The sequence below is a fragment of the Gavialis gangeticus genome, unplaced genomic scaffold (assembly GCF_001723915.1).
Source record: "Gavialis gangeticus isolate Ggan-Ray unplaced genomic scaffold, GavGan_comp1, whole genome shotgun sequence".
NCBI classification, from domain to species: Eukaryota; Metazoa; Chordata; order Crocodylia; family Gavialidae; genus Gavialis; species Gavialis gangeticus.
In genome coordinates, this window is record NW_017729033.1 from 87,368,073 (window position 1) to 87,392,706 (window position 24,634).

Genomic DNA, 24,634 nt, shown 5'->3' on the forward strand with positions numbered 1-24,634 from the left:
AATATAGCAAGCCAGCTCCTCTCTTCTGACCAAGTTGCACTCTAAGTTATTCTTGCTCTGGGTTGGCAGAGAAGGATGACTCTAAGCTATCTTCCCATTCTCTTAAGACTTGTTCTTCAGTGAAGGCCCAAGGCTTCTGTTACTTAATCCAGGAGTAACAATCTATGAGAGCCTATTTGGCAAGCAAGGGATTTCAAAAAGGTGAGGAGCTCCAGCTACTCTATCTGATCTTAGCACAGGTTTGGGCTGAGAGCATGTTGTGTGTATACATTGCTGCACGGATTAGAATCTGGCATAATTTTCTACCAGGTATGTTCTCATGTGACTGTTCTCTTTGCACTTCCAGCTACCACTGCAAAACATGCAAAGAGTAATGAAAGCATTACCACTGCTGGGTCGGCTTTAGCTCTAAACATGGCAGAAGCTAATTCAACAAAGATCCCAGAGAAGTCGCTCTCAACTCCAGCAGGAACTAATGGCACAAATAACGCTCTTGTGTCACCTCCAGTTCCAGCAAGAACTAATGGCACAAATGCCACTCCTGTGTCACCTCCAGCCCCAGCAGGAACTAATGACACAAATGACACTCCTGTGTCACCTCCAGCCCCAGCAGGAACTAATGGCATGAATGACACTCTTGTGTCACCTCCAATTCTACCAGGAACTAATGGCACACATGACACTCTTGTGTCACCTCCATCTCCAGCAGGAGCCAGTGGCACAAATGACACTCTTGTGTCACCTCCAGCACCAGTCGAAGACAATACAAGAGCCAGCTCCCCTAGGTTGTCTGCATCACCAGTGGGAGCTAATACAGCAGACAACACACCTGGGTCAACTACAATTCCAGAAAGAACAGGACCGAATGCTACTAATGGAACCACACGTAAGTGATGGAGACAATTTCATAGCCAAAGGGGTAAAAAGATATGAATAACTGAATCTTTGCATCATCTGTCACATATTGTCCTGAAACAAGAGTTCTTTCTCTGAGCTGTCCATGTTCAGCGTGAAATGTCAGTGTTATTTAGCTTTTGTGTTGTGATTAGTGATGGCTGTACTTCACAAGATTCAGAGTTTGGATATTCTAATTAAAGGGACAATACATTTTTATATAATAAAGGGCTTAGTCTGTCTGACTGTCTGTAATGCTCTTGAAGCCCTCTGATTGGTTAGTGAAACTAACCTCCCCCCTCCCCCACCCCAGCCCTGATCCTTGGAGGAGGTGGAGCACTGCCATAAGGATGGGATGAAGGGGACCGAGTAGGGGGCAAGGCCAGTGGTTCTGGCTTCACCCCACCCCCTGCCACTCCATCCCTGCCATCATGGCAGCACTCCACCACCTCTGAGGAGCAGGGATGGGGGTGAGATGAGTCCAGCAGCTGAGGCAGGGGGCGGGGCGGGTGGGGATGGAGCACTGCCACCCACCACCCTGCACTACCACCACCTCCCAGGAGCAGGGAGGGAGGGAAGCTTGCCCCGCTGTCCCCTCTGCCCCCCTTCACTAGCACCCCATGCTGCTGCCACCTCCGCGGCATAGGGTGGTGAATGGTGGCACTCCATCCCCCCTCTCCTCCCCCATCATTCTTCACGGGCAATTTGCTAGCTATTAGATAAAATAGAAAGACTTACTACTGGGGTGGCACCAGCCTCTTCCGAGTGGAGGGGGGCTGAAGTGGACTAGACAGAATACTGGGGGGAGGGGCTGCGTCAAACGTACTTACTCATCTGGCCAAATGTACTTATTCATTTTTTTAACAATACTCACTTAAGGCACCACACCTCTATGGGCAAAAGCAGGGCAGGCTCGGCTATGTGGGGTGAGCCACAGTGGCCTGAGGATAGTGGAGGCCTTGGATGGGGTGGTGCTGGTAAGGGTTGGCTATGGGGGGGTTAATGCAAATTATGGGGTGGCTATAGCCCCCTAGTGCTGCCCCTGCTTATTACTGCCGCATATAATCACTCTTGTGGCAGTTGTAAATTTTAGGATCATTAACAATTCAGAAAACCAAACTAATTCTGTAAGAATAATCAAATAATATTGTTCACTGCAGTCCACAAGGCATTAAGTTGCAGCCCCCAGGCTCGCACCCAGCCACTGGTCCCCTGCATCACTGGCTGCAGCAGCAACTGGGATCCCTCTAGGCTCCCCTCTCCTACCATCTGGCTTCCCTTTCTTGCCCCTTCCCCAGGGGTAGGGCAGCGCAGTATATGCTTCAGCCCACAGGGCTGGAGGAGCCCGAGGTGTGATGCCTGAGCCTCAGCAGTGTAGTCCAGTGCCTGAGCAGTGTGGTACAGTGGGGTGAGCTTGCAGTCTGGAAGGTGAGGGTGAGGCAGGGTACATGGTGCAGTGTTGTGGTCTGTACAGTGCAGCAGGGGCCATGCAGTACAGAAGGGGGGGATGTAGGCAAAGGGTAGCACCAGGGGGGCTGGTACATGCTGCAGTGGGGGGAGGGAGGGGCATGCAGCCCCAGGGGCTCTCAGTCCCTGCTAGTATGACCCGTGTGTTGTGCAGTTCCTGTCCACGTAGAAATTGGACAGCTTGAATTAGGGCATAAAATGACTATCAGGTTAGAAGCCATTAATCTTACATAATATCCACATGGGATAATAAATACACTGGGTGTAATTTAGAGTGGCGTTTTGGATGTTTAAACATTAGGAAGTAAACATAGCTGAAAGCTGATACCAAGATAAAAATATAACAAATTGCTTTGATCGACCTGGTTTACCTCTTTTGTCTATGGAAGACTGACAGATCACCTGTTTGGATTTCTTAATGCATATTGGACTAAATTGTGCCATCAAAATGCAATCTCCTTAAAGGCAATGGTTTCATTTAGACTATTATTTTTCTTAACAACAAACATTCATGAAGGAATAAGTGGAATTGTAAAACAGTTCGTGATCAATCCAGACTGCTGTCTGTGGCAGCTGTCAACATGGTTCAAGATCAGCTCAAGAAAAACAGATGCTACTACCTAGGGGCACGTGCTTCCAGTGAAAGATGGTTCTAAGTTAATCTAGAGTATCCAAGACCAGAGTAAGAAAGAACTTCAGACCTATTGGCTGACAAAAATGTAACAGCTAACATGGATTTCAGCTTCCTATACGTGCATAAGTTTCAGATCTCAGTGATCTTGAATGATCACATCCATGAATTCTGTAAACGTATCTGGGGAAGTGTACAAGTGCTCATTCAAACATGTGAACCCCAATTCATTTAGACTTCAACATAGTCCAATGTGGGGAAGATTTCCACTGCATTGGCCATTTTTAACCATTTAAAGCCCTATGAACACTTGCCTCTAGGGCATTTAGACTAGTGGAACTGCAGGGGGGCAGCAAGGGGCATGCAGTGCAGCTGGGGAGGATGCAGGTATAGGGTATATTGGGGGCTGGCATCAGGGAACATGCTACAGTGAGAATGAGTGTGGCCTGCAGCCGCAGGGGCTCTCAGTTCCTTTTTAGCAAGACCCTTGTGTTGTGTGGTCCCTGTCCACATAGAAATTGGACAGCTTGAGTTGTACATACCCTTATAAATACTCTAAGTTGCTTAACTATGATTTTGAGAATCACTTCTACTCTTTTCCATAGAATCAACGGTAGTGTAAATACTTGGAGACGAAAAATGTTCTACCCTTTGAGTTTCTGATAAAACATTAAAAAAAATATATGGTAAACTGGTAATGAAAAAGTGGAAACAACTTGTGAATTAAATACTGAACAGGTCACTTTGGTTAGGTTGGAAAAATGGCATTATTTGCCATGAGACATAGCAACAGTTAGTAGCACCTCTCAGGTCTCCTGTCAGTGCCTTCTTCTTTGGTTGGAGTCCTGTAAAAATGCATTGATTAAGAGAGATTCATCAGCTGGATATTATCAGTCCTTCACAGCTCTTCACTGTGATTAGGTTAAATATGTGAATTATAGCTTTTATCATTACATTATTTCTCTTTACTCCAATGTGTCTTTACTATTGTCACTGGGTTACAAACATAAAAAAACTGGAGTAACACAGTGCATAATTGTTCCCAGTGGATGTTTTATAATGAAATATGTATTAAGTTACAAAAAGAAAATCTGAAATAATCAACCTCAGAGCAAGTGTGCCTTTTCACTTTTAAAGGGCCCAGTCCAAGTTCCATTATAGTCTTTCTGTTGGAACAACCTACCATAAAGCAATATATTGATTTTGATTTTCCAAACAGAAAGTAGAAATTCTATTTCTGAAAAAAAAAAAACCCTTTGAAAAGACATTTTAATGGAAAAATTTAACCTGCTCTTTCAGCTGGGATGTGAGAAAGGCATCAGAGAGAGTTGAAGAGCAACAGAAGAGAGTGGCAGATCATAGCCTGTGAAGAAATTGGATCTGGCCAACAGTTCTGAAGATCAGTGGCATGTGATAGCAGGAGCCCCTTCTCCACCCTGAGCCATACATTTCTCTGCCATGTGCTGCCAGTCTTGTCTGCAGCATCCAGTGTTCCTGCTCTACCCCAAGGGGTTCCCCATCCCCCACTGCTGCCTCATGCCATTAAATCTGTGGCTGAGTATTCCCTTGGCAATGGAGTTTAGCAGCAGTCAGTGGAAGGGGTTGGAGTGGGGAGAGTTGTGAAGGGGGGTGCTGCAGAGGGAAGTGAAAACCTGTGGTGACTGCTCCAGTGCAAGACGTGGCCCCCCATTCTTAAAGGTTGATGACATTGACCCCTCATGTAAGCAATAGCAGAAATTATTATGTTTTGTTATTACACTGCAAGAGGTGATTCATAAAGGACTCACCATGGACTTTGGATGTTAAGGCAGTAAGAATCTAAATCCACCAAATACAGTGTTACTATGAAGAGATTTCTTACTGAAGGCTGAATTAAGCTGTAGTCAACTGAATCAACTTCCTACTACAGCCATGGATATTTTCATTGCTCTGTCTGGACTGTTAAGTGCTTCTTACTTAACTCAGAGAAGTTCTCTCTCCAGAACTAACAGGACAACTAATATGAGTAAGACAAGGAAAGTTTGACCCTTTATGTACACCAATAATTATCCAGAAACTCAGATCAGCAGTCTTATCTCACAACTGCTTGGTGGTTACTGCTTCTGAGCAACAGGAGGCATGAAAAGATAGTTTGAAAGAATTAGAACATGATAAAACTGGCAAACTGTTGGCTCATGTAATTATAGGCCTAACCAAAAAGTACAGTCAGACCAATGAATAATGTTTAAGGCTCTTAATGTTACTCTGATTTAGATTACAGTATTCTGTCTGAGTTATTTATGCACTTGTTTTACTTGTAAAAACAGTTTCATGTGGCTGCCTTCCAAAAAGAAAAAAAGAAAAAAGGAAACTACAGGATATTGAGGCTACTTTAGTAGTGGGTTTTTGAGGATAAAATGGAACAAGATAGGTTATTGGTGTCTTTCACCATCTGCCAGTTTTCACCCCTGTTGGGGTTAGCTGGTGTGGTGGGGCTGCCTACAGAGGGGTAGTCCCCAGGAAATGCCACACCCATGCCTCCCTAGAGAAAGACAAGTATGGGGTGCTAGAAAGCCTCAGCCCCCGCTGCCTTGTGGGTAACCCATGAAGGGAAAAGGCCAGGGGAGCACACCCCAACAGAAAAACACAAGGCCCAGGTCCACTGAGTGGGGCCTGAGGCAGGGTCCAGGCACATCAACAGACACCTGAGGCCTGAGTGGGCCGTAGGCTGAGTTAGGGGTCCAGGCATGTTGACAGACACCTGAGGTTCAAGGGGCATCAGGCCCAGAAGCCCTAGTAAGGGGGTAGAGTGAGAGCCAGAAGTTGCATAGAGTAGGATTCGTGGGGGCCTGAAGGACTGTGAATAGGCTGGCTGGAGTTGAAACCCCAGAGAGGGGGTAGATAGTGCGGCCCAGCTAAGAGGCTGGGGGCGTAATACTGACAGTTGTGACCAAGGTATGTCTGAGGACGCCTAAGGCCAAGTTTGGGTCAGAAGCTGAGAGCAGCCCACTTAAGGGGGCGGGGGGGTAATAGTGGATTTTGGATGCCATCTGTGAGGTATGGCACACAGAGTAGGAGTGGTTTGCAGCCATGTATTATGCCCTTGGCATCAGGGCATTAAGTGGGCAGCCTCCTGCCTAGAAACAACTATTTTATATTAACAAAGGCATGGCAGGTGAGTCAGGTGGGCGGGCTGACGTTGTGACCTGCCTTGGGATGGCCCTCTGTCACAACTTCCAACAAAGATTTAGTTTAAGCATATTTTGTACACATAACCTTTCAATGGTGAATCAGATAATCTTTCCAGATACTTTATACAGAACATCTGCCTTTCTGATTTATAGCCTTAGAGGGTGTGGTGACCCAGAAATAGATAGAACAATTACAGTACATGGTTAGCAATGAGCTGCTGCCTTCTTCTTGTCTTTTTCTTTCTTGAAGCATAGAACTATACTATCAAACAGAGGATGATGTCTCATAATTTAGAAAATAACTGAAAACAGAGACTGCATTGCTCAGATAAGCACAATTGCATTTATGTGCCAGTGCTGATCCTTATCCAGAACATGCTTACACATTAGCTGCTTGACTAGAAGGAAGGACAGACAGAAAGAGAAACATTTTTTAATCTCTAGTTCTTTCAAGTTTTGACAGAATCCAGGTGAAACTACGTATGGAAAAGATTTTTTCAACTCTGTTTAGCTTTATTAATGGTGATGGCTTAGAAGATGTTTTGCAGTTGCTGGATAAGGTAGGTTACTATAGTCTTTAGGAATTAGGTAGTATCGTGTTGAATAGTTTATGAGTTCTGAAATGGACTTCACTGTCTTCTCTACATCTGAAGTGACCAGAGCAGAACTGCATGTTATAGGTGGGCCTATTATTAATATTTCCCAAAATTTTCCACTTTAGAGCCATCAACTCTACCAGACTTTACATGTTTGGACTGACATTTTACATATTGGCTACTGCCTACCTCAAATGGTTCCTTAGTTTCTATGAAAAAAGCTTGGGTAAAATACAGCCTTTTGCTGTTAGGGGATATATTTTCTTTAGAAAGCACTAGTGTCCCCATGTTTTGGAATGGGGACCTGAAAGTCATGTGTTAATTAGTCTATCCCTTGCACAGCACAAATTTGGCTACATGGCTTCCAGTTGGGCAGCTAGTACACAGGGAGCACGATGATGTGTTTGAAAGTGCTGCTCCTAGACTTGGTACATTTTCTGTCTAGACACAATTGAAGTTTGATAGAAACATAGTAGAAGAAGTTGTGTCATCTCTGTGGAAATTTACTAAAATTGGGCAAATTATAAGACCTTGAAAAAACACTTCATGCATGCTCAGTAAGTTTGCTAGAGCTTTGCAGCTAAAATTGAAAGGATTCCATCCTAACTGGGCATGCACCAAAAAGACTCGGAGTAGAGTACTCCCACTCAAGGAGACTGGTAGTAGAGACCAGAAAGGAGATCTGGGACAGGAAGGAGAGGAACAGACAAGGAGTTGAGATGTGAAGGGAGAATTGGGAATGGGGGGAGATGTTTTTAGGTTCAAAGGCAATAGCCAACTCATTTTAACATGTATAGCACTCTTCCTCCAGCTGTTTGACAGAAACAGAAAATATCGGGTACAGTAGAAGGTCCACCTACTATCTTTCCTGCTAAGGTGGAAGTGGTGAATATTTTCTTCTTTTATTTGGGGGAATTATTAAGAGGGGGAATTAGACTGTGAGCACATGGCATACAGTCTGCACTCCAGCTCTTATGGGCAGTGAGGCGAACAAAGGACTGTTGAGGAAAAGTTGATATAACTTACAGCAGCTCTAGAAAGCTCTAGTTTACATCAGTGGCTAAAAGAGCACCTGAGCAGACTGTAATCCTAAAGGCACATGAAGTTATTTTGGCACTCTTGCTGCATTTTTGCTGCTGTCATGTACTGACCCTTTGCATCAGGGTAATATATAATTATTCTCGCCAGATCATATATTGAATATGTTGCAGATTATATAATGCTGAAAATATTCTGTCCTACAGGTACTATTAGTTCTGCACATAATTACTACCACATAGGATAAGATTCCTAAAAACAAGTATGGTTGCTTTAGTGATTTTTACATCTTACCCAACAAATATAGTACGGAACCATAAGGGCATAGCAGTGTCCAGATAATGGTGTTTACTAAGTAACAGCTGGAGGAAAAGTGTTATGCATTAGGCTTGTGCAAAGCAGAAAGTATTCACTTTGGATTCGGATTTAGTTGATTCAGAGGGACAATGATTTGATTAGGAGTCGATTCGGCTGAAGTGGATCCGAAGATTCGGCACCGCTTCAGAGATTGGGCCATAGACTAAACAGGCAGCAGTCTTTACCACGCTGGACACAGCTGCCTCCAGCTGGTAAGTCTGTTGTGGTGGGCGGAGAGGGGAGGGAAAAAGTGTGGGGGAGAGAGGGATTGGGGCTGAGACAAGCTGTCCAGCCAGGACTTGGGCAGGGGGGTGGGAGGGGGCGAGATGCAGGCTCAGCTGTGCTCAGATCAGGAGCTATGCCCTGCTGCCGGTTGTCCAGCCAGGGTGGGAGGAGGGGCACAATGCAGGCAAGGTTCACTCTGGGCAGAAGGGGGCAAGTGACAGCAGGGCATAGCCCCTGCTCCCATCACTGCTGCACCCACATCCTGCCTCCCAGCCCACCCTGGCTGAGCAAGTGGTGGGCTATGCCCTGCAGCTGCGTGCCCCCTTCTGCCCAGAATGAGCCATGCCTGCATTGCCACCCGCCTCAGCTGGGCAAGCAGCAGCAGAGCATAGCCCCCACTCCAAGTCCTGCTGCACCCGCATCCTGCATCTCCCCACCCCACTCCCGCAGTCCTGTGTCCTCCTGCCATGGCTGGGCAGCTTGTCCCAGTCCCAGACCCAAACCCTCCCCCCCACGCCCCTTCCCTTCCCACTCTGCCCACCTCAACAGTCTTTTCTGAATCAATTTGGAGGCTTCCAATTCGATTCAGACCTTTTAGTTGGTCTCCCGATTCAATTCAGATTTGGAGATTCTGTTGCCGAATCGCGCCGAATCTCCTCCAGATTGAATCAGTTACTGAAGCTTCACACAGCCCTACTATGCATGTTAAAATGAGTTGGCCATTGCCTTTGAACCCCAAAACATCTTACTTAATAGCCATTCATAACATGCCAGCTGCATTCTATTGCCATGGCAGCACATGCATGGAAAAACAGATGCTCAGAAAGCCAGGTCCTAAACTGTGGAGGACTTCCATAGATCAAATGTAACACATTGAATGGTACACAAGAAAGAAGTGGAAAACTCTATGCAAGCTTTGGAGACAAGCTACATGATCCTGGTTGGCACCCATTTAGCAGAAATCATGCCCTGCACTAGGTATAAGTCTAGCCCTATTTTCTGTATTCAAGGATGTAGGCCACAAAAGCAAGGGTGCTAACAGTGAGGTCCACAGCAGATAGAAATAGCTGACGTTGCATAGCCCTCATCTCAATGCACTTACTCACAAACTTATATGCCCAACTATTTGTAACTTGTATATTACTTGTGTAAGTCAGGCTTAATATAACATCATAAAAAACTTGTTTTGTAGCTAGATTCCCCATCTGAAACATTCACAAACTTTGTGAGGCCTGAATAAGCGTACTGTGATAACTGAAAGCTTGCCTATGTCTATACCAACCATATGGTTGTTCAATAAAACCTATCACCCACAAAAATTCTTGCCTCTTGCATATCTCCTGGATCATCATGGCAACATCATCACTTCAGCACTACTACTAACTTCTTACTTTCCAAACAAATTCTAATCAAGATATTAGGGCAGCAGCTTGCTGACAATAGCAGGAATTACTGTATGGCACTGAAAATTGCTGAAGTGGACACTGCAGCTGACAGTAGTGGGCCAGTAAACATTATGCATTATGTGATGTGAGGTCCATTTCTTCCTCATTAACAATGCCTATGACTCCTGCTGCTCTGCAAACTGCTAGCCAAGAGCACTCAAGTAATTAATGAAGATTCATCTCTAAAAGGCTTTGTGACACTTGAAGATGTGGAGTAGTCCTTTACCTCTCTCAATGAGGCATTTAAGCTTGTAAGACACTTACTAAATGCCAGCTGTTCACTGATAGGTACTGGCTCCATTCTTCTCAGATTTTTTTTTTTTTGCAGGGGGCGGGGAACATAATTCTGGATTTTCTTCTTTCTTGCTGAATAACAACAACAGTATAGGTTGCACCTTGGATTCGCTTTCTTTTTCTGATAGGCTTCTGTAAAATATTGCCGACTTTTTTTTTTATCTGTCCAAGTAGAGTTCAGTATGAACAGTGATACTGCATAGATTATTCTCTGTAACTTGCACATCTTCCAAATTCACACTTGGGATGAGGAAGACTGGTATTTAATGCTGCAAGCCTTTCTTTTTTGTTTCTGTTGCTATAGTAGATCAGTACACAGTTTCAGTTGTTCTTGTACATTTTGTTTGCTTGCTTAATTCTTACTATAGCAGTAGAGGTAGGTAATGAATGGTTTGCTAGTATTTCTTTGGAGAATCTGAAGCAATAGCATTGAATTATGAAAATTATTAGAATTAACCATCATAAAGTGTCTAAGATAGCAGACTCTAGCCATACATTATAATCACATCACAGATAGACACCATGGAAAAGCTAATTTGTACTTTGAAGGAACCTTCTGATTTTGCAGACATAATGGCCTTGGACTACAGCCATCACCTATATTATATAAGATGATGCCCTTTTTGAGAACAGGGCCCCACTATGCTGGGCACTATACATTAAAAAACAATCCTCATCCAAACATGTTATGGTCTAAGGCAAGCCAAAGGCAGGTCGGGAAAAGAAACAGAGAACTAAAAGAGCTTGCCAAGGTCACAGGGTTAATCAGTAATAGCCAGGCCTAAAACCCAAGTCTTATGACTCTTAGTCCAGTGCCCTGGCACCCTGTTCACACTGGATGTTAAACAGTTCTGAGAATCTATTTGTATGGAAACCGCAGCAAACCTGTAATATCCAGAAAGCCTTTGGAAAAACAAGCCACATGATTAAGGTGGCCATGGTCCTGTTTTATATTGGACCATCCTGTGTTTAAACCCTTTGTCTGCTGTTCATTACTGAATGAGGAACAGATTGAAAAAAGTTCTGTTTTTCAGTTCATTGGTGGAAATACATGTCAACCATTTGTCCTCGTAATTCTATTGGCTGTGCCTAGAGAGAGGGTGGTGCACAGCCAGGAGGAGCAGGGTTCCTTGCCAGCCCTGGAGGGAGGGCGGGAAGAAGGTGGCCTTTTTGTGGTGGTCCTGCTGCTTGCTGCTGATTGGTCAAGGGGCCCAATGGCCCTAGCCCTCACCAAGCGGATGACCTGTATTCTGAGGGTCAGTGGCCACCCTACATGGGATCCTGCCCCCTCACTCCTTTTGCAGCTGTCGGCAAGGTATTATTTTATAGTTAAACAGAATAGTTTGTTATGAAAAGCTGAAGTTCTCATCAGATGAGCCCAAGCTCTAAAACTTAGATGGACCAGATTTTCAATTTGTTACAAGAAATCTATGCCACTCCTACATTTTTACAGCATCTATATGAAAAAAATGACAGCCTTGAGGCTAAGGCATTAGACTAAGGATTCAGGAGCTTTGTAATCTCTTCCTAGCTCTGAGGCCACCTTACAAAAACAACTTAAGCTCTTTCTGTGCCTCAGTTCCCATATGTAACATAGGGCTAATAATATTTAATTGCCTTGCCTCCCCAACCAGTCCTAGCCTGGTTAGATGGCAAGTACTTGGGGACAGCGCGTATGCACCAACAGGGTTTCTATCTGTAACGTAAATGAAAAATATATATGTGACCCCTGTTAGGTCCCACTATGTATCTTTAACACGCCCTCCTCTCTGTAGTCTGCTTTGTGGGAGCTATTTCTCATATCATAGATGAATTATATAAATGCTTAAACTTTACTATTATGACCATATTATTGTTAGGCACCTCGGGGTGGAGACATGCAACAGGTTGACTCTGTAACATACATGCAATGTAAGGTACACCAGTGTTCAGAGTACACAGATAACCATTAAGTGGTGATGGACTTGGTAATAGTTTCTGCAGCGAACATGTGCTACATAAGAAAAACTGACTAGAGCTGTGAACACAATTGGCACGCCTATGTAACCCACTCATTTACTTTAGATTTTCTATGGGGTAACTAGTACCCCACAGTAGAGTGCCTTATGCTGGCATAGGGCTGAGTATTTTGTGTCTGCTCCACATTTACATTACGGTAAATGCAGATAATATTGGATAAATGTGCTGTGTGGCTGCCCACCTAACTCTCCATTTACTTGGGCAGTTGCAAAGTTTGCACACCCAGCTACAATAATTGTATGTGCAATTCGAGGTGCACAATGGCTCATGTACTATTGCATATAGGGCTCAAACCTTTTTTTGTTAATTTGTGTATGATGAGAATGGCAAGCAAAGAAGCATAGACATTTGCCTCCTCTTAAGTTTAGTGATTTTGCTTTGCTATAACCTTTCTGCAGTGCAGTAATAAACTTGTTTGGTAGTTGATACCTGACTCGAATTCAGATTAGTGCCTGAAGGTAGAAAACGGTGCCTTATACTACAGCCTCTGGAAAATCCCCAGAGAACACCTACTGTTGATTATACTAACCAACCATTTCTCTTCTCTATAAATGCAGCAGAGAAAGCATTCAACTCCCACTGAAACACCTGACTCAAGAAAGCAGTTAGACTACTAACATTTTAGCTCGTTGTGTTTTTTCATTTATTATTAGCTTGTAGATCCCTTAGTCAGACTTTGTTCAAATGTGTGTTTAAGTTTCACCCACCTTTTTTTTCTTTTCTTTTTTTTTGGCCTTGTTGGAAATGTCTATAACACTGGACTTCCTGAACGAGACTGTGTACTGTGTGCACTTTTAGTGTGTTTGTGAGCAGATTGTGCCAAGGTAGGGTGCCACGTAATCACTATGAGGGTGCACATACCTTGTCCCTGATGAGTATTTTCTCCTAGCCCACTGCAGAATCCCTTCAGGTAAAACCCCCATCGTGGAAGACTTCTCCCCCAGGCTCAAAATCACTGAAGCAATCTGTCAACTCGAATGGTACCTTCTCTGTTCTTCTGAGCACACATGTTGAGGAAGATAGAGAGAGTTGTGCTTCTCTTCAGGACTGGTTGTATAAAAATCCAGCAAGGGTAGGTGAAGAGAAAATGATAACAAAACATTGACTGTGAAACACTACTCTTTTCTTTTCCAGAAAGTTCTGGCAGCGCTGGAGGCAAGGACAAGATAGTGGACAGCTCCCCTTTTTCTAGTGAGTAAATATGTTCCTTCATTCTCCATCTTTACAATTTGCAGCAGAGCTGCGTGGTACTGCGCGAGTGATTAGGGTTCTGTCAAAACTGAAATTGGCAGCCTTATCTCAATCCTTATGGGACCATGGACCCTATTACAAAACTAATTTAACTGTCTTTGTTATAAGGCTTTTCTCCAAGAGAAACAGGGCTTAATGAACATCAAGATGACACTGCTCTTACCTTGGAGCTGTAGAATTATTCCCAAGGACTGAGGGCGAAGTAATGCAAGTGAAAAGCTTGAACTTGGCTACCCAATGGTGTGAAGACAATGGGGAGATGTATGACTCAGGCCCCCTGTACATGTTACACTTAAGGCATGATTAACCAGTTTATCTTGCCTTCAGTTGTGACCCAGCTTTATGTTCAACCAATTACTGGAGTGATAAAACAAGCAGTAAGCTACACAGTTATTCCACAAAAAATGTGTACTAACCTTGTAAGTTGTTCTAATCATGCAGTTAATTGAACATGTGCCCCACTGCTCCCCTCTGGCTGGGAGCTCTTCAGCAGAGAGGCTCCTAGTCACAGGGGTGCACCACTCGCTACCAGCCCCACAGCTGATAAGGCTGGCAGTGGTGGCAGAATTCCCTGGACTGCCCCTTCTGGGAGCCTTGCCAGACACAGGGTTTGCAGCCTGGAGAACACTGCTGCCCCAGTGAGCCTCACTGGGTGTGGTGCTCACAGACCGGGCAGGGTCTTTAGCTGTAGGACTCATAGCACCAGCAGTGGGGAGAACGCTGCCGCCACTGTAAGCCTCATCACCTGCAGGGCTCACAGCAGCAGCAGCCTTCTTCCCACTGGAAGCCCTGCAGCTGATGAGGCTCACAGTGGTAGCAGCATTTGCAGCGCTGCCCCTGTTGCAAGTCCTGCAGCTGATGCCAGATGTAGGGCTTGCAGCAGGGACAGCACAGGGAATGCTGCCTGCTGCAAGTCCCACTGGCTGTGGGGCTCAGCTGAGGGAACTGATGCAGGAGAAGCCCAGGATCACAATCCCAGGCTCCCCCTGCACTGGCAATAAGGTGCAATGGGATCTAATGCATGATCCCACAATTGCACTCCTGCCATGCACATGTGGATCACATATTGATTTCCATTGTGCCTTTACCTGCATCTGTTTTCAGAAACCCTTAATTTAACACTAAAAGAATCATTCAAGGCAAAGGGGTCAGAGTGTCTCCAAGCAGCTGGCAACTGAATGCTATTTATAGGCCCTTACTTACTGTATAATATAAGACATGCATCTAATGGGGCAGTGTTACTGCAGCTCTGATTTCTAAGACCAGTGTATTTGTGTAGCTATACACAACTTAAGTGTTTCTCTAAGACAGAAGCTCCCAGTCTTCCAGGGTCGCAACCCCACTTCCAGTGCAAACCTGACTATTTACCATTGAATTGCTATGGTGCCTCGGATCCCATTTGGGGTTGCAACCTCTGGTTTGGGAACCACTGCTTTAAATTTGCCTCCAGTAGCAATACATACATTTTTTAAGTGCCTCAACAAACTTTTTGGGAAGAGCTGCATCCTTGGGGGAGCCATGAAGATGTCACTTGCCCATATCATCCTCCATCCTAGGTATTCTTAGCAGCCCCTGTCTTTCAATCCAGGTCAGCCCTTCCATTGGATCCAGGTAATATAACAGACACTAAGACACTAACATTAGTGCTTTTAGCTGAAAGCAGAAAGACTGCTGGTGAATGATGCAAATGATCTCCCACTGTTCTGCCCTAGAGTCTGAATCTATTACTCCTTCAGCACAGTAAGCAAGGAACAAGCCCACTCTCCCGGTATCTTGGCAATACTGCCATTTAATCAGTGCAAAAAGGTGGCTGTTGAAAGCTGCAGTGCTCTGCCTCTTCAGCTCTGCCAGCTCTTGCCAGCTCAAGGAGAGCTGGAGCCTGGTTTGGACTGAAACCTAAGACTCCCATATTGCAGGGAAGACTTGGGAGCATTCTTCTCTAGGTCATTGGGTTACAGCCTGTTAAATGTGAGCCTGACAGAATGAAGCTGTGAACAATTATAACCTGAGAAAAACAGGGGCTGTCATGTACATTTTCCAAAAAAGCATCACTATTACATAACTTCTTTTTCCACGCCTTTTCTTCTTGGCTGGGAAACACCTGTCAGGAAATGGCAGATGGTGGGAAATAATAAAAGGAGAGAAATGCCCTCATTTTTAAAGAAAGCTTGTGTTCCACATCCCTGGTTGTACGTACAGAGAAAAAATGCTACCAGATAGCAATTTCTACATGTCTTTCGGTGTTTGTCATGATAAAGGAGAAATAATCACTTTAGCCACTACATTCCAAATTCATCTTGTTTCACTGTATGTGACTTAAAAAAACCCAAACAAGTTCCTGGAACATGGGTGATGACAATTTATATGGGGCTATTACCATCTGGGGTGACCTAATCATGATTACAGGTTACAAACTGAATATTCCAATGCAGGGAAAAATGATAACAATGTCCTAAGGAAGAGTGTGCAGAAATACACTCTCCGCATAGTTGCGACTGACATCGAAAGACAAGCTCCAGAATGACTAGGGATGGGGGAGGGAAGGCCTTGCCGCCTACAGCCCTGTTTTCAAAAAGCTGCAAGCCTGCCATCTAGTGGTTATAAGAGGAACAACATATACAGAAGAGAAACGAACAGCTATTGTTGCTGCTGCTGTAGGAGAGGCTGGAGTAGAGCATTAATTTACTTATATTAATATATTTTAAAGTTCTACAAGTGGAATGTAGTCAGTAAAATAATTTTATCCATCTTTTGCAGACGTTATTTTGCCAGTTGTGATTGCCTTAATAGTAATAACTTTGTCTGTATTCATTCTGGTGGCCTTGTGCAAAATGTGCCGGAAGACAACCCCAGGTATTTGTTCACCACTTTTCTTTATGCAAACTGTCTTCAATCCGTTATAACGTATTGGAGGAATATTGCCATGTTTTTTTTTAATTTGACCTGCCATCCACATTTAATTGTGATCTGATAGCTAATCCTTCTAATTTTTAGTAACAAAAAAACCCAAAACAAAACAAAACACTTCTTTATCAAGACTAGAGTATGATATGGGTAAGGAAGGAAATGGTTATATTCATTATGCTTGTAGAGCACAACAACATACGGAGTTTAATGCTCCCCCTTATGCTGTAGTTACCTGATGAACAGCTGTGCTGACTCTATCAATGAATCTTGTGTACTGAGAGGAACTGCTTGGTTCAGCAGGATGCAAAATAAGTTGAATTTGCTGCTAAACAAAATCAGCTCTGTTCAAAATACAGGGGAGAAAATCAATGCTTCCTTTTAGGAGAAATAGAACTAATAATTATATCTTTCTCTGTACACATAAAATATATAAATGGATAACAAAAAAGCTCTGGGCAAAGAATATTTATATATAAATAAGCAGTGGTTTTGATAAATCAGCCTATATAAGATGTTGAAGAGGAACATGTTGAATGGGGAAGCAACTCTAGTGCATTAATTTTGCCAAATACAGCAAAGGGCCAACTTAGTGAGTTAGAGGCAAAAGCAATGTACCATTGAGATGGGTACTCTAATTTGAAGCCAAATACAGTCTCTATCTTCTTGTAAATGGGCATGAGCTGAGAGTTTTGTACAGGGATTTAGTTATATAATTCCTGGGGCTTGGAGCTTACAAAAAGGTCTTCAAGGTTCAGGCCAAGGTAAATAGCCTAGGTAAATTGAAATCGTATTAAGTTTAGCAAATGGCAATGTAAACTGAAAAAAACATAGAAGCAAAATTGTGATACTTGCCTGGGAAATTACTAAATGCTCCAAGCTTAAGAGTCAAAATTTAGATGGAGAAAATTTCCTTGATTTTTCCCTCTATGAATGTGAACTCAGACAAATCAAATTCATTAAAAAGGTTCAGTGAATATCTGTGATTTCTGTGATACTTTCTTCTGAAGTATTTGCTTAGCTTCAGCTGGCCAAAATATACATCTACAAAGCACACACTCTGCTGTCTGTCCTTGGAAGAGCCTAAAGAGCACAGGCAAAAGTTTCCACATTAAAGTACCTCTGACAAGTATGCAAGAGCAGCTCAGCATCTAGTTCATGTGTTATTCACTAAGCTTTCTTTCCACTGCCTGTCTCAGCATCAGGGCTGGGTCTGATAGGCATTCTCAGGGCTCATGAACACTGCTCGCATCCTAGCTGAACTATTCTTGAGCACATCCCACACTCTACATATGCTCCCATATGCATGCTCCAAGCATAGAAATAAATATTCCAGTGAAAATACTTTGGGGTCATTAACAGTGTGCATTCCCAAGCATGCTGAAGGCCAAGGTCTGAAAGTGACTGCAGAGGGATGCTCCAGAGCTTTTTCACCAGCTTATTTCCAGATCTGGAGCATGAATGGAGGAGTGGGTGGGTAAAGTGTATTCAGGAGAGACCAGGGACTTGCACTTAAAGGCTACTTGGCAGAACAGACTCCAGACCAAATACATCTATATAAGTGGAGATGTTACTACCTCTTTATGCAGTTATTCAATTGGCTAGAACATTCCTCAAGAATGAGGAGACCTAGATTCAATTCCCTCCCTTGCCTGAGAAGATTAAACCTGCATTCTCCCAGAATTCACCCCTAAATCAGGTGCCTATACATGAGGCATGGGGCTGCTTTGATGCGTTGTAGTTACAGTGGGTCGGAGGAAACACAATTAATCGAGACTGTTGGAGCATGGTAATTACCACGCTCCAGCCAGCTTCTGCGTCTCGTGTAACAGTACCCCCACACTGCAAAATGGTGGTGGAGGTGCTTTAACGAAAACTCATTCATTGAATGACTTAAGTGATAGGGAATTTGGGACAGGCTGTTTGCAGTCACTCCTATTGATGCTTTTCCTCTTTGGTTGGCAGAATTAAATATTTGTTGAAAGAGAGTGCATTTGTGTGAATCTAGAGCTCACTGCTTATTGCACTCACTTGGGAGAAGGAGGGACCTATAACCGTTTCAATGCCCTGTTTCACTGCCAACATGAAGTAAAATACTTAAATAGCTATTACAGGAGGGCCTGGAACCCATATCTCCCTTCCTCTCACAGGCTTTTGATTTCATGCTCTTTGCCTAGCCCAAAAGTAGTTAATTATTCCAGGCAAAGAGGACCAACTTTAACATGAAGGACAGAGAGTACTCAGACACCAGAAAACTGTGGTGAGATCGTTCTGTCAGTGAAAGGAGTTATATGAGTGCAAATTAACGTTCCTGTTAATAAAAATATTATTAGTGTATTTGCTGCAGTACTGTGAAATTGCCAACTAGGCTTATGCTAGTATTGGCTGAGCTTGAACTTTTTATTTAGTCAAACTATGCAGTCACGAAAACATAAACTTGGTGTTTTTTTTCTTCTCTAGAGAGGCAAGAGAATGGAACCGAACAGTAAGTTAGGCCATGTCCTTGTGTTCCTGTCAGCCTAGACACAGGACACAGGAACGCAGCAATTTTTGCATGTGCTTCTCTCTGCTTTTCTCTACTTCAATATAACCTGTTAACATATTTAAAAATACCCAAAAGGAAAATATGTGATTGAGAACAAGGCAGCTCACATTTCTCATACATACGGAGACCGGCAGTGCTAACCCTCACTTGTTGCTGCAGCATGGCCTGAAGTACACCAGTTCCCAGTTTTCTCTGTGTTGGCTCCCTTTCCACTAGACTGGAGATTAAACTCTTACTCCATTTGTTATCCCCTATGACCTAAGTCTCAAGGGGCAGTTGTACAGCTCCACTTTTTTCTGTCTGTTGTCTTTTCTCCCCTGTATCCAAAAGTAATTGTTTGCTTAACTTCTTCCAACTAAAACAGAGCCCCATCAGATAAAGAGGGTGTCAAACTTCTTTCTGTGAAGACAGCTTCTGAGACTGGTAAGTGCTTCCCTGCTTTCACTTTCTTTATAAATGATAGAGTCCACAAAGGAAGATATATTACATTGAATTTAATAAAATGCTAGGCCAATTCTGATTCATTGCATTGAATGAAGCAGCCTTAGAAGCAGTCAGTGATCCCAAGTAAATGCAAACTCTGTCTTTAATGAAAACTAGAAGCAGAAATTTCATTTGTCTAAGAAAATAAAACCTGCCTTTGTAGCACAAATCTATAAAAAAACTGTAATAAAAAAATCACCACTGTTCATTTCCTTGTGTGCTAGGAGCACATTCAGAACACTTCTTATTTGCCTATTTGAATAGCCACTTTCCAATCTCAACAGTATGGATGCAATATATCCCTCCTGCTAGAACAGATGTGGGCAAAATATGGCCTGCAGGCTAGATTGCTCATGAAGCAATTTTGCTCAGCCCACAGCAGGTCCCCCAGCTCTGTCCAGCCCAGGGCAGCCTGGGCCGTGATGCATGCCCAGGCACACAGTGGGGCTGGGGCGGTGTGGCTGCCAACTCCATTTTCCTGGCAGGCCTGCAGTGGGGGCAGCTCCTTCTGGCTGCCACTACTGCCTTACCCAGCCCTGCTGCCTGGGCACCCTGGCCTGTTTGCTCTGCACCCACTGCTGAGGTTGGGACCCACTCAGGCAGGCTGCTTGGCTGGGCAGCTAGCATGGGGCTACAGGCTGGTGGGGAGCAGGATGGGTGGGTGGGACCAGGGAAACCCTGGGATTTTGGGGCAGTGACAGCGCAAGGCTGGGGCAGAGCCATGATGCACTCAGTGAATGTCCCTGCCTGCAGAAATGGGACTCTGCCCTGGTCTGGGCCCTTGCTGTCACTCTCCTAAGGAGATTGGGACAGTGTTACTGTCAATGAGATCAGGACACTGTCACTATCCCACTGTCTCCATGGAGATTGGCTGGGAGCTGCATGGACAGGGCGCTCAGCCAGGTGGATATGAACCACAATCTACTGTCTGCTTGGCCCTACCCAGAGAGCCTGTGCCCATCACAGGGGTGTGTGGGCAGCAGGTTGCAGCTCTGCTCTGGGCCCTGGCCCTGGCCCTGCCCTCTCAGCACCCTGTGATCCCGCCCTGTGATCCCAGCCTCACTTGCTTCTCCTACTCCTGAACAGCGTCCCCAGCCTGCCTACAGCTCCGTGCTACATAGGGAGTTTGATGAGCTGTTGGGGAGGGTGGAGCTGGGTTGCTGACCTGGCCCACAACACCTCAACAAAATTCCCTGTGACCAGCGGGCCCAAATAATTGCCCACCCCTGTAACTAGTAGGATGTCAAATGTGGAACAAAGCTCCTCAGTTCCAAGTAACCAAAGGTGGTGGTTAGAGAAAAGGTGTCTTATTCAAGTATTTGTATTTGGCAACCTGGAAAAAATAATGTCTAATGCTGTTTAGGGAAGTAATATTTTTTGAGGAACTTGGAGTTCCTAGGAACCCCAACACTTCTGTTGTGTTAGTGACAATTTAAAATTAACTTAAATTTGTCACGACTGTTAGATGTAGTACAAAAAACTTTTAGCAAATCTAAGACAAATTGAAATGTTTTCACCTTTTTCTTTAAACTTAGAATTTTCCTGAAGCAGTGTAAACTATTACGTGTGTTTCTATTTTTTGCTATTTACAAGAAAAAGCAATTCAGTTAAGAAGGAAACTATAATATAACCTGTGTTGTTTTCAAAAACAGCTTTGAAAGGGGTTCTTTTTACTGCTGTTGATTAGATGTTAGTGTTATTCTGGTGTGCACAAAAACTATAAAAAGCGTTAGGTCTCAATAGGGGAAAACACTTACGAGCATACTTCATGCCCCTGAGTGGTCTTACGTGTTGGCTCAACTGTTTAAGATTAGCCTGTTTAAGTGGCTATCTTCAGATGTACGTTTGGCCAATGATAATGCTTTTTTGGCTAGGTACAGATGTTACACTTGTCACATGATAAGCATACAGAAAGCACTTTACAACCGTAACTGAACAGATGGTTACAGCATGTAGATAATGTTAAAAATGGTGGATTAACACTGGATGGATGTGGTATCAGATGAAAGTGCTTTAGGTTAGAGTGCTTATTGAACAGTCTGTGCCAGATCCCATTGCAAGTCAAGGTAGGTTGCATTCCGCCAGCATCCCATGGGGCTTTGTGGCACCGCACTCACCCCTCTTCCCCACAGGGCAGTGCTTTAACCTCAGCCAGAACTTGTCTGCTCTTCTTGTCTGCTGTCCCTGCCCCTGAGCTGTCACTGACAAGAGTCAGTGAAGCCTCAGTCCCCAGCCTCAAATCCTCCCTCCAGCCAGTTGTGAGCTGGAGCCAGGCTGGGGAGGGGTAGGGGTGTGTGTCCCTGCACCAGCCTTGACATCAGGGTACCCATGTCCCCAGGCCCTGCCCCCATAGCCCATCATGAGTCACCCCACGGACATGACTCAGAGCCCAGGAAACCCCCTCCATGCATGGGCACAGCTCTGCAGGAGCCTGGTCCTGACACCAGCACACCCTGTCAGGCAGCCCCAGGGCTCTGTGCATGGGCACAGCCCCACAGAAGCCTGGCCTTTGCACTGGCACCCTCTCCCAGGCAGCTACAGGGCCAGGCACCCTGCCAAGTGGAGCCCGGCTACAACAGGGGCTGGGCAGAGTGCTTCACCAAGACCAAGGTGATGAGTCAGTATCACCATATGCTTGACGCCAACAAGAGGTCCAGGGGTGGACAAAGCCATTTTACAAGGAGCTGTCCTGTTTCCTCGCCAAGGACAGATCTGTCAACACCCTGCAAACCTATAGCACCACCAGAGGCCTGGAGGAGTTGCCAACAAGACCCCTCCAGGGGTGGAGGAGGCACAGGGAAGCCCCAGCACTGGGGCAACTGGGTGACCAGAAGCAGGTTGCCAGGGGCCACAGGGCAAGAGCAAAGCTTCTGAAGCTGGCCCCAAAGGGGTCTGGTACATTGTGCTGGTCCCTGCATCATCACAAGCAGCACTGTCTCTAAGATGTATGGCCTGCATGGCTGTGCAGGCATGCTCATGCAGCACTGCTATGTGTGCCTGCATGGCCATGCACGCCACGCAGCTTAGAGGGAATGCTAATCACAGGATGTAGGAGCTGAGGTGTACCTGCTGCTGGAAGCATGCTCCCAGGATATCTTCTCACCCATGGCCAAGAGCATGGAGTGTGACATGCAGGATGGGGAGAAAAGCTCCAATGCCATGGACATTGGGACCCAGGACCTAGAGTCTGGGCATGTGACCTCTATCTTGTAGGAGCCCCCATCACCTTGGAACTTGACCTCTCAGACCTTGAGTGAATATGGCAAAGGTTTCTGTCCTTCAGAACTGAGTGGAGCGGTGACTCCATCCCCTCACTTCCCCACCCCCAACTCTCTCCCTACGGTCCTGAAGATCAGCTGAGGCACCAATTTCCCTTCCTCCCCCTGGCCTGGGGCACTTATCAGCCCATGTCTCATTCAACGGGAACATAAATCTGCTTCACTAACACATCCCTGCCCTATCTTTCAGGGCCAAGCTAAACTCCAGAGAGAAGTGAGCCTCACTGCAGCTGCCACAGTCATGCAGAAACACCCTTCCCTCCCCCTCCCTCTCCCCCTTCCCCTTTTTGTCCCTCCAAGCAGGCTTTTAAAGACAATGAAAGTGTTAATTGAGCTCTGCAAGCAAAGTAAACTGTAGCTACAACTGCTGGTGTATGCTGCCCTACCCCCGTTGGCATCTCCACAGGCCTGATTGGCAGATGGCACCCTGAGGTCAGGGACAGGAGATGACATGCAGCTTTGTATGAAAACCACTGCAGTTGCAGTACAGCAGGAATGAGAATAAGTCCCCCTAGCAAAAAAAACCCTCCAGTCCTCCTTCCCAGTCCAAGACAGGGACAGATGTGACTACAGGAGCCCTGCATGTGAGGCATTATCTCAGCTGCTCTGCTAGGGTGGCCATTGGTCCTATTTTATACTCAACTATCCTGTTTTTAAACCTTTTGTCCCCTATCCATTTCTAGATGAGGAACAGACAGCAAAAAGTCCTGTTTTTCAGTTCATTGGTGGAAATACATGTCAGTCATTTGTCCATGTGATTCTATTGGCTGTACCTAGAGGTAGGGTGGTGTGCAGCCAGGAGGAGCAGAGTTCAGAGCCATCCAGGGAGGGAGGAAGGTGGTGGCCCCGCCCATTGCTGCTGATTCACAAAGGGGCCCAGTGGCTCCACCCCTCATTCCTGGTTAGCTGAGGGGTCCAGCATCATCAAGAGGCTGCCCTGTATTTTGGGGGTGCATCAATGTCCATGAACAACTGGTGCCTCCTGAGGTGGGGGGGCACCATTTGTAGGCAGCAGCATCGGTGATGAGTGGTGAGCAGGGATCACTTGCAGATGCCAGCAGCAGTGTTGGTGGGGGGGGTGGTGGTGAGAGGCAAACGGGGACCACCCACAGATGCCAGTGGCTGGGTCAGCTGGTGGGGGAGGGGAGTGGTGAGCGGTGAGTGGTGAGTGGGGACCACCCACAGATGCTGGTGGAAGTGTTGGTGGCAAGGGGGGGGCAGGTGGCAAGCAAGGACCGTCCGCAGTAGCTGGGAATGGCGGCAGCCAATCTAAGGGGTGCACATGCCTCCCCATGCCCCCCCACCATGCGTTGCCTATGTTAGTGGCCACCTTACACTCTGCTCTTGCTGCCAGGGTAACTCCCAAGTTGTGTACCTAGATACCTTGCCAGGATACCATAGCAGGGTGTGGGAAGGCTGGGACATGGAGGCACATGAAATCATGACAGCACCTGGGGGGAGGGTTTGCAGTGGTGTGGCAAGGTGTTGGGGGTGTGGGGGGCTTTGCAAATCATTACAGGTACAATCCGATCCACCCCTCTTCAATGGCTTCCCATTCTTAGTAACATACTGTGTCACCTGTGTGTATTGTATCGCTTAAGGCCCTTCCCAGGGGGCTGTTGGCCTACTTGTGGGGTGGCAGGGTGGCACTTGGGCTATATCACCTGGGCTGCCTGGTTGTAGTTTCTTTTTCTGCCACGACTTTGGTGTTATAATTTTTGAGAGGCAGTTCCCCATGGGCCATCTTCCTGGTACAGCACCCTGGCCTCTTTGTGGGGCTCCAAATTTCTTCTTTACCCTACCCTAAACACCTCCAGTCTCTGATGAAGATGGACAATAGCCAAACTCAATGATGTTATCTGCTGGTGTGGGTCCTGGTAGTGGCCCCTGGTAGCAGCCTGCAATCCAGCTGACCTTCACTCTAGCCCTTGTCTTCTCTATACAGCTCTAGAAGGTTTGTAGCTGCTCTGCCAACCTCCTTAGTACTAATAATGTGTGTAACTCAATTCAACAAACCCAGAAATCAAAACCAAAAAG

At 45.4% G+C, this 24,634-nt stretch overlaps 1 protein-coding gene across 1 annotated transcript in view; it reads left to right on the forward strand.

Annotated features, from left to right (window-relative positions):
• The window catches only part of EMCN (endomucin), a 65,522-nt gene that overhangs the window by 16,483 nt on the left and 24,405 nt on the right, over positions 1-24,634 (forward strand). The window contains exons 2-6 of the mRNA XM_019526282.1: positions 347-886; positions 13,271-13,327; positions 16,145-16,240; positions 18,752-18,776; positions 19,201-19,259. Of these exons, the coding sequence (XP_019381827.1) occupies positions 415-886; positions 13,271-13,327; positions 16,145-16,240; positions 18,752-18,776; positions 19,201-19,259 (709 nt within the window). The 5' untranslated portion in view covers positions 347-414. The remainder of the gene's footprint in view (positions 1-346; positions 887-13,270; positions 13,328-16,144; positions 16,241-18,751; positions 18,777-19,200; positions 19,260-24,634) is intronic.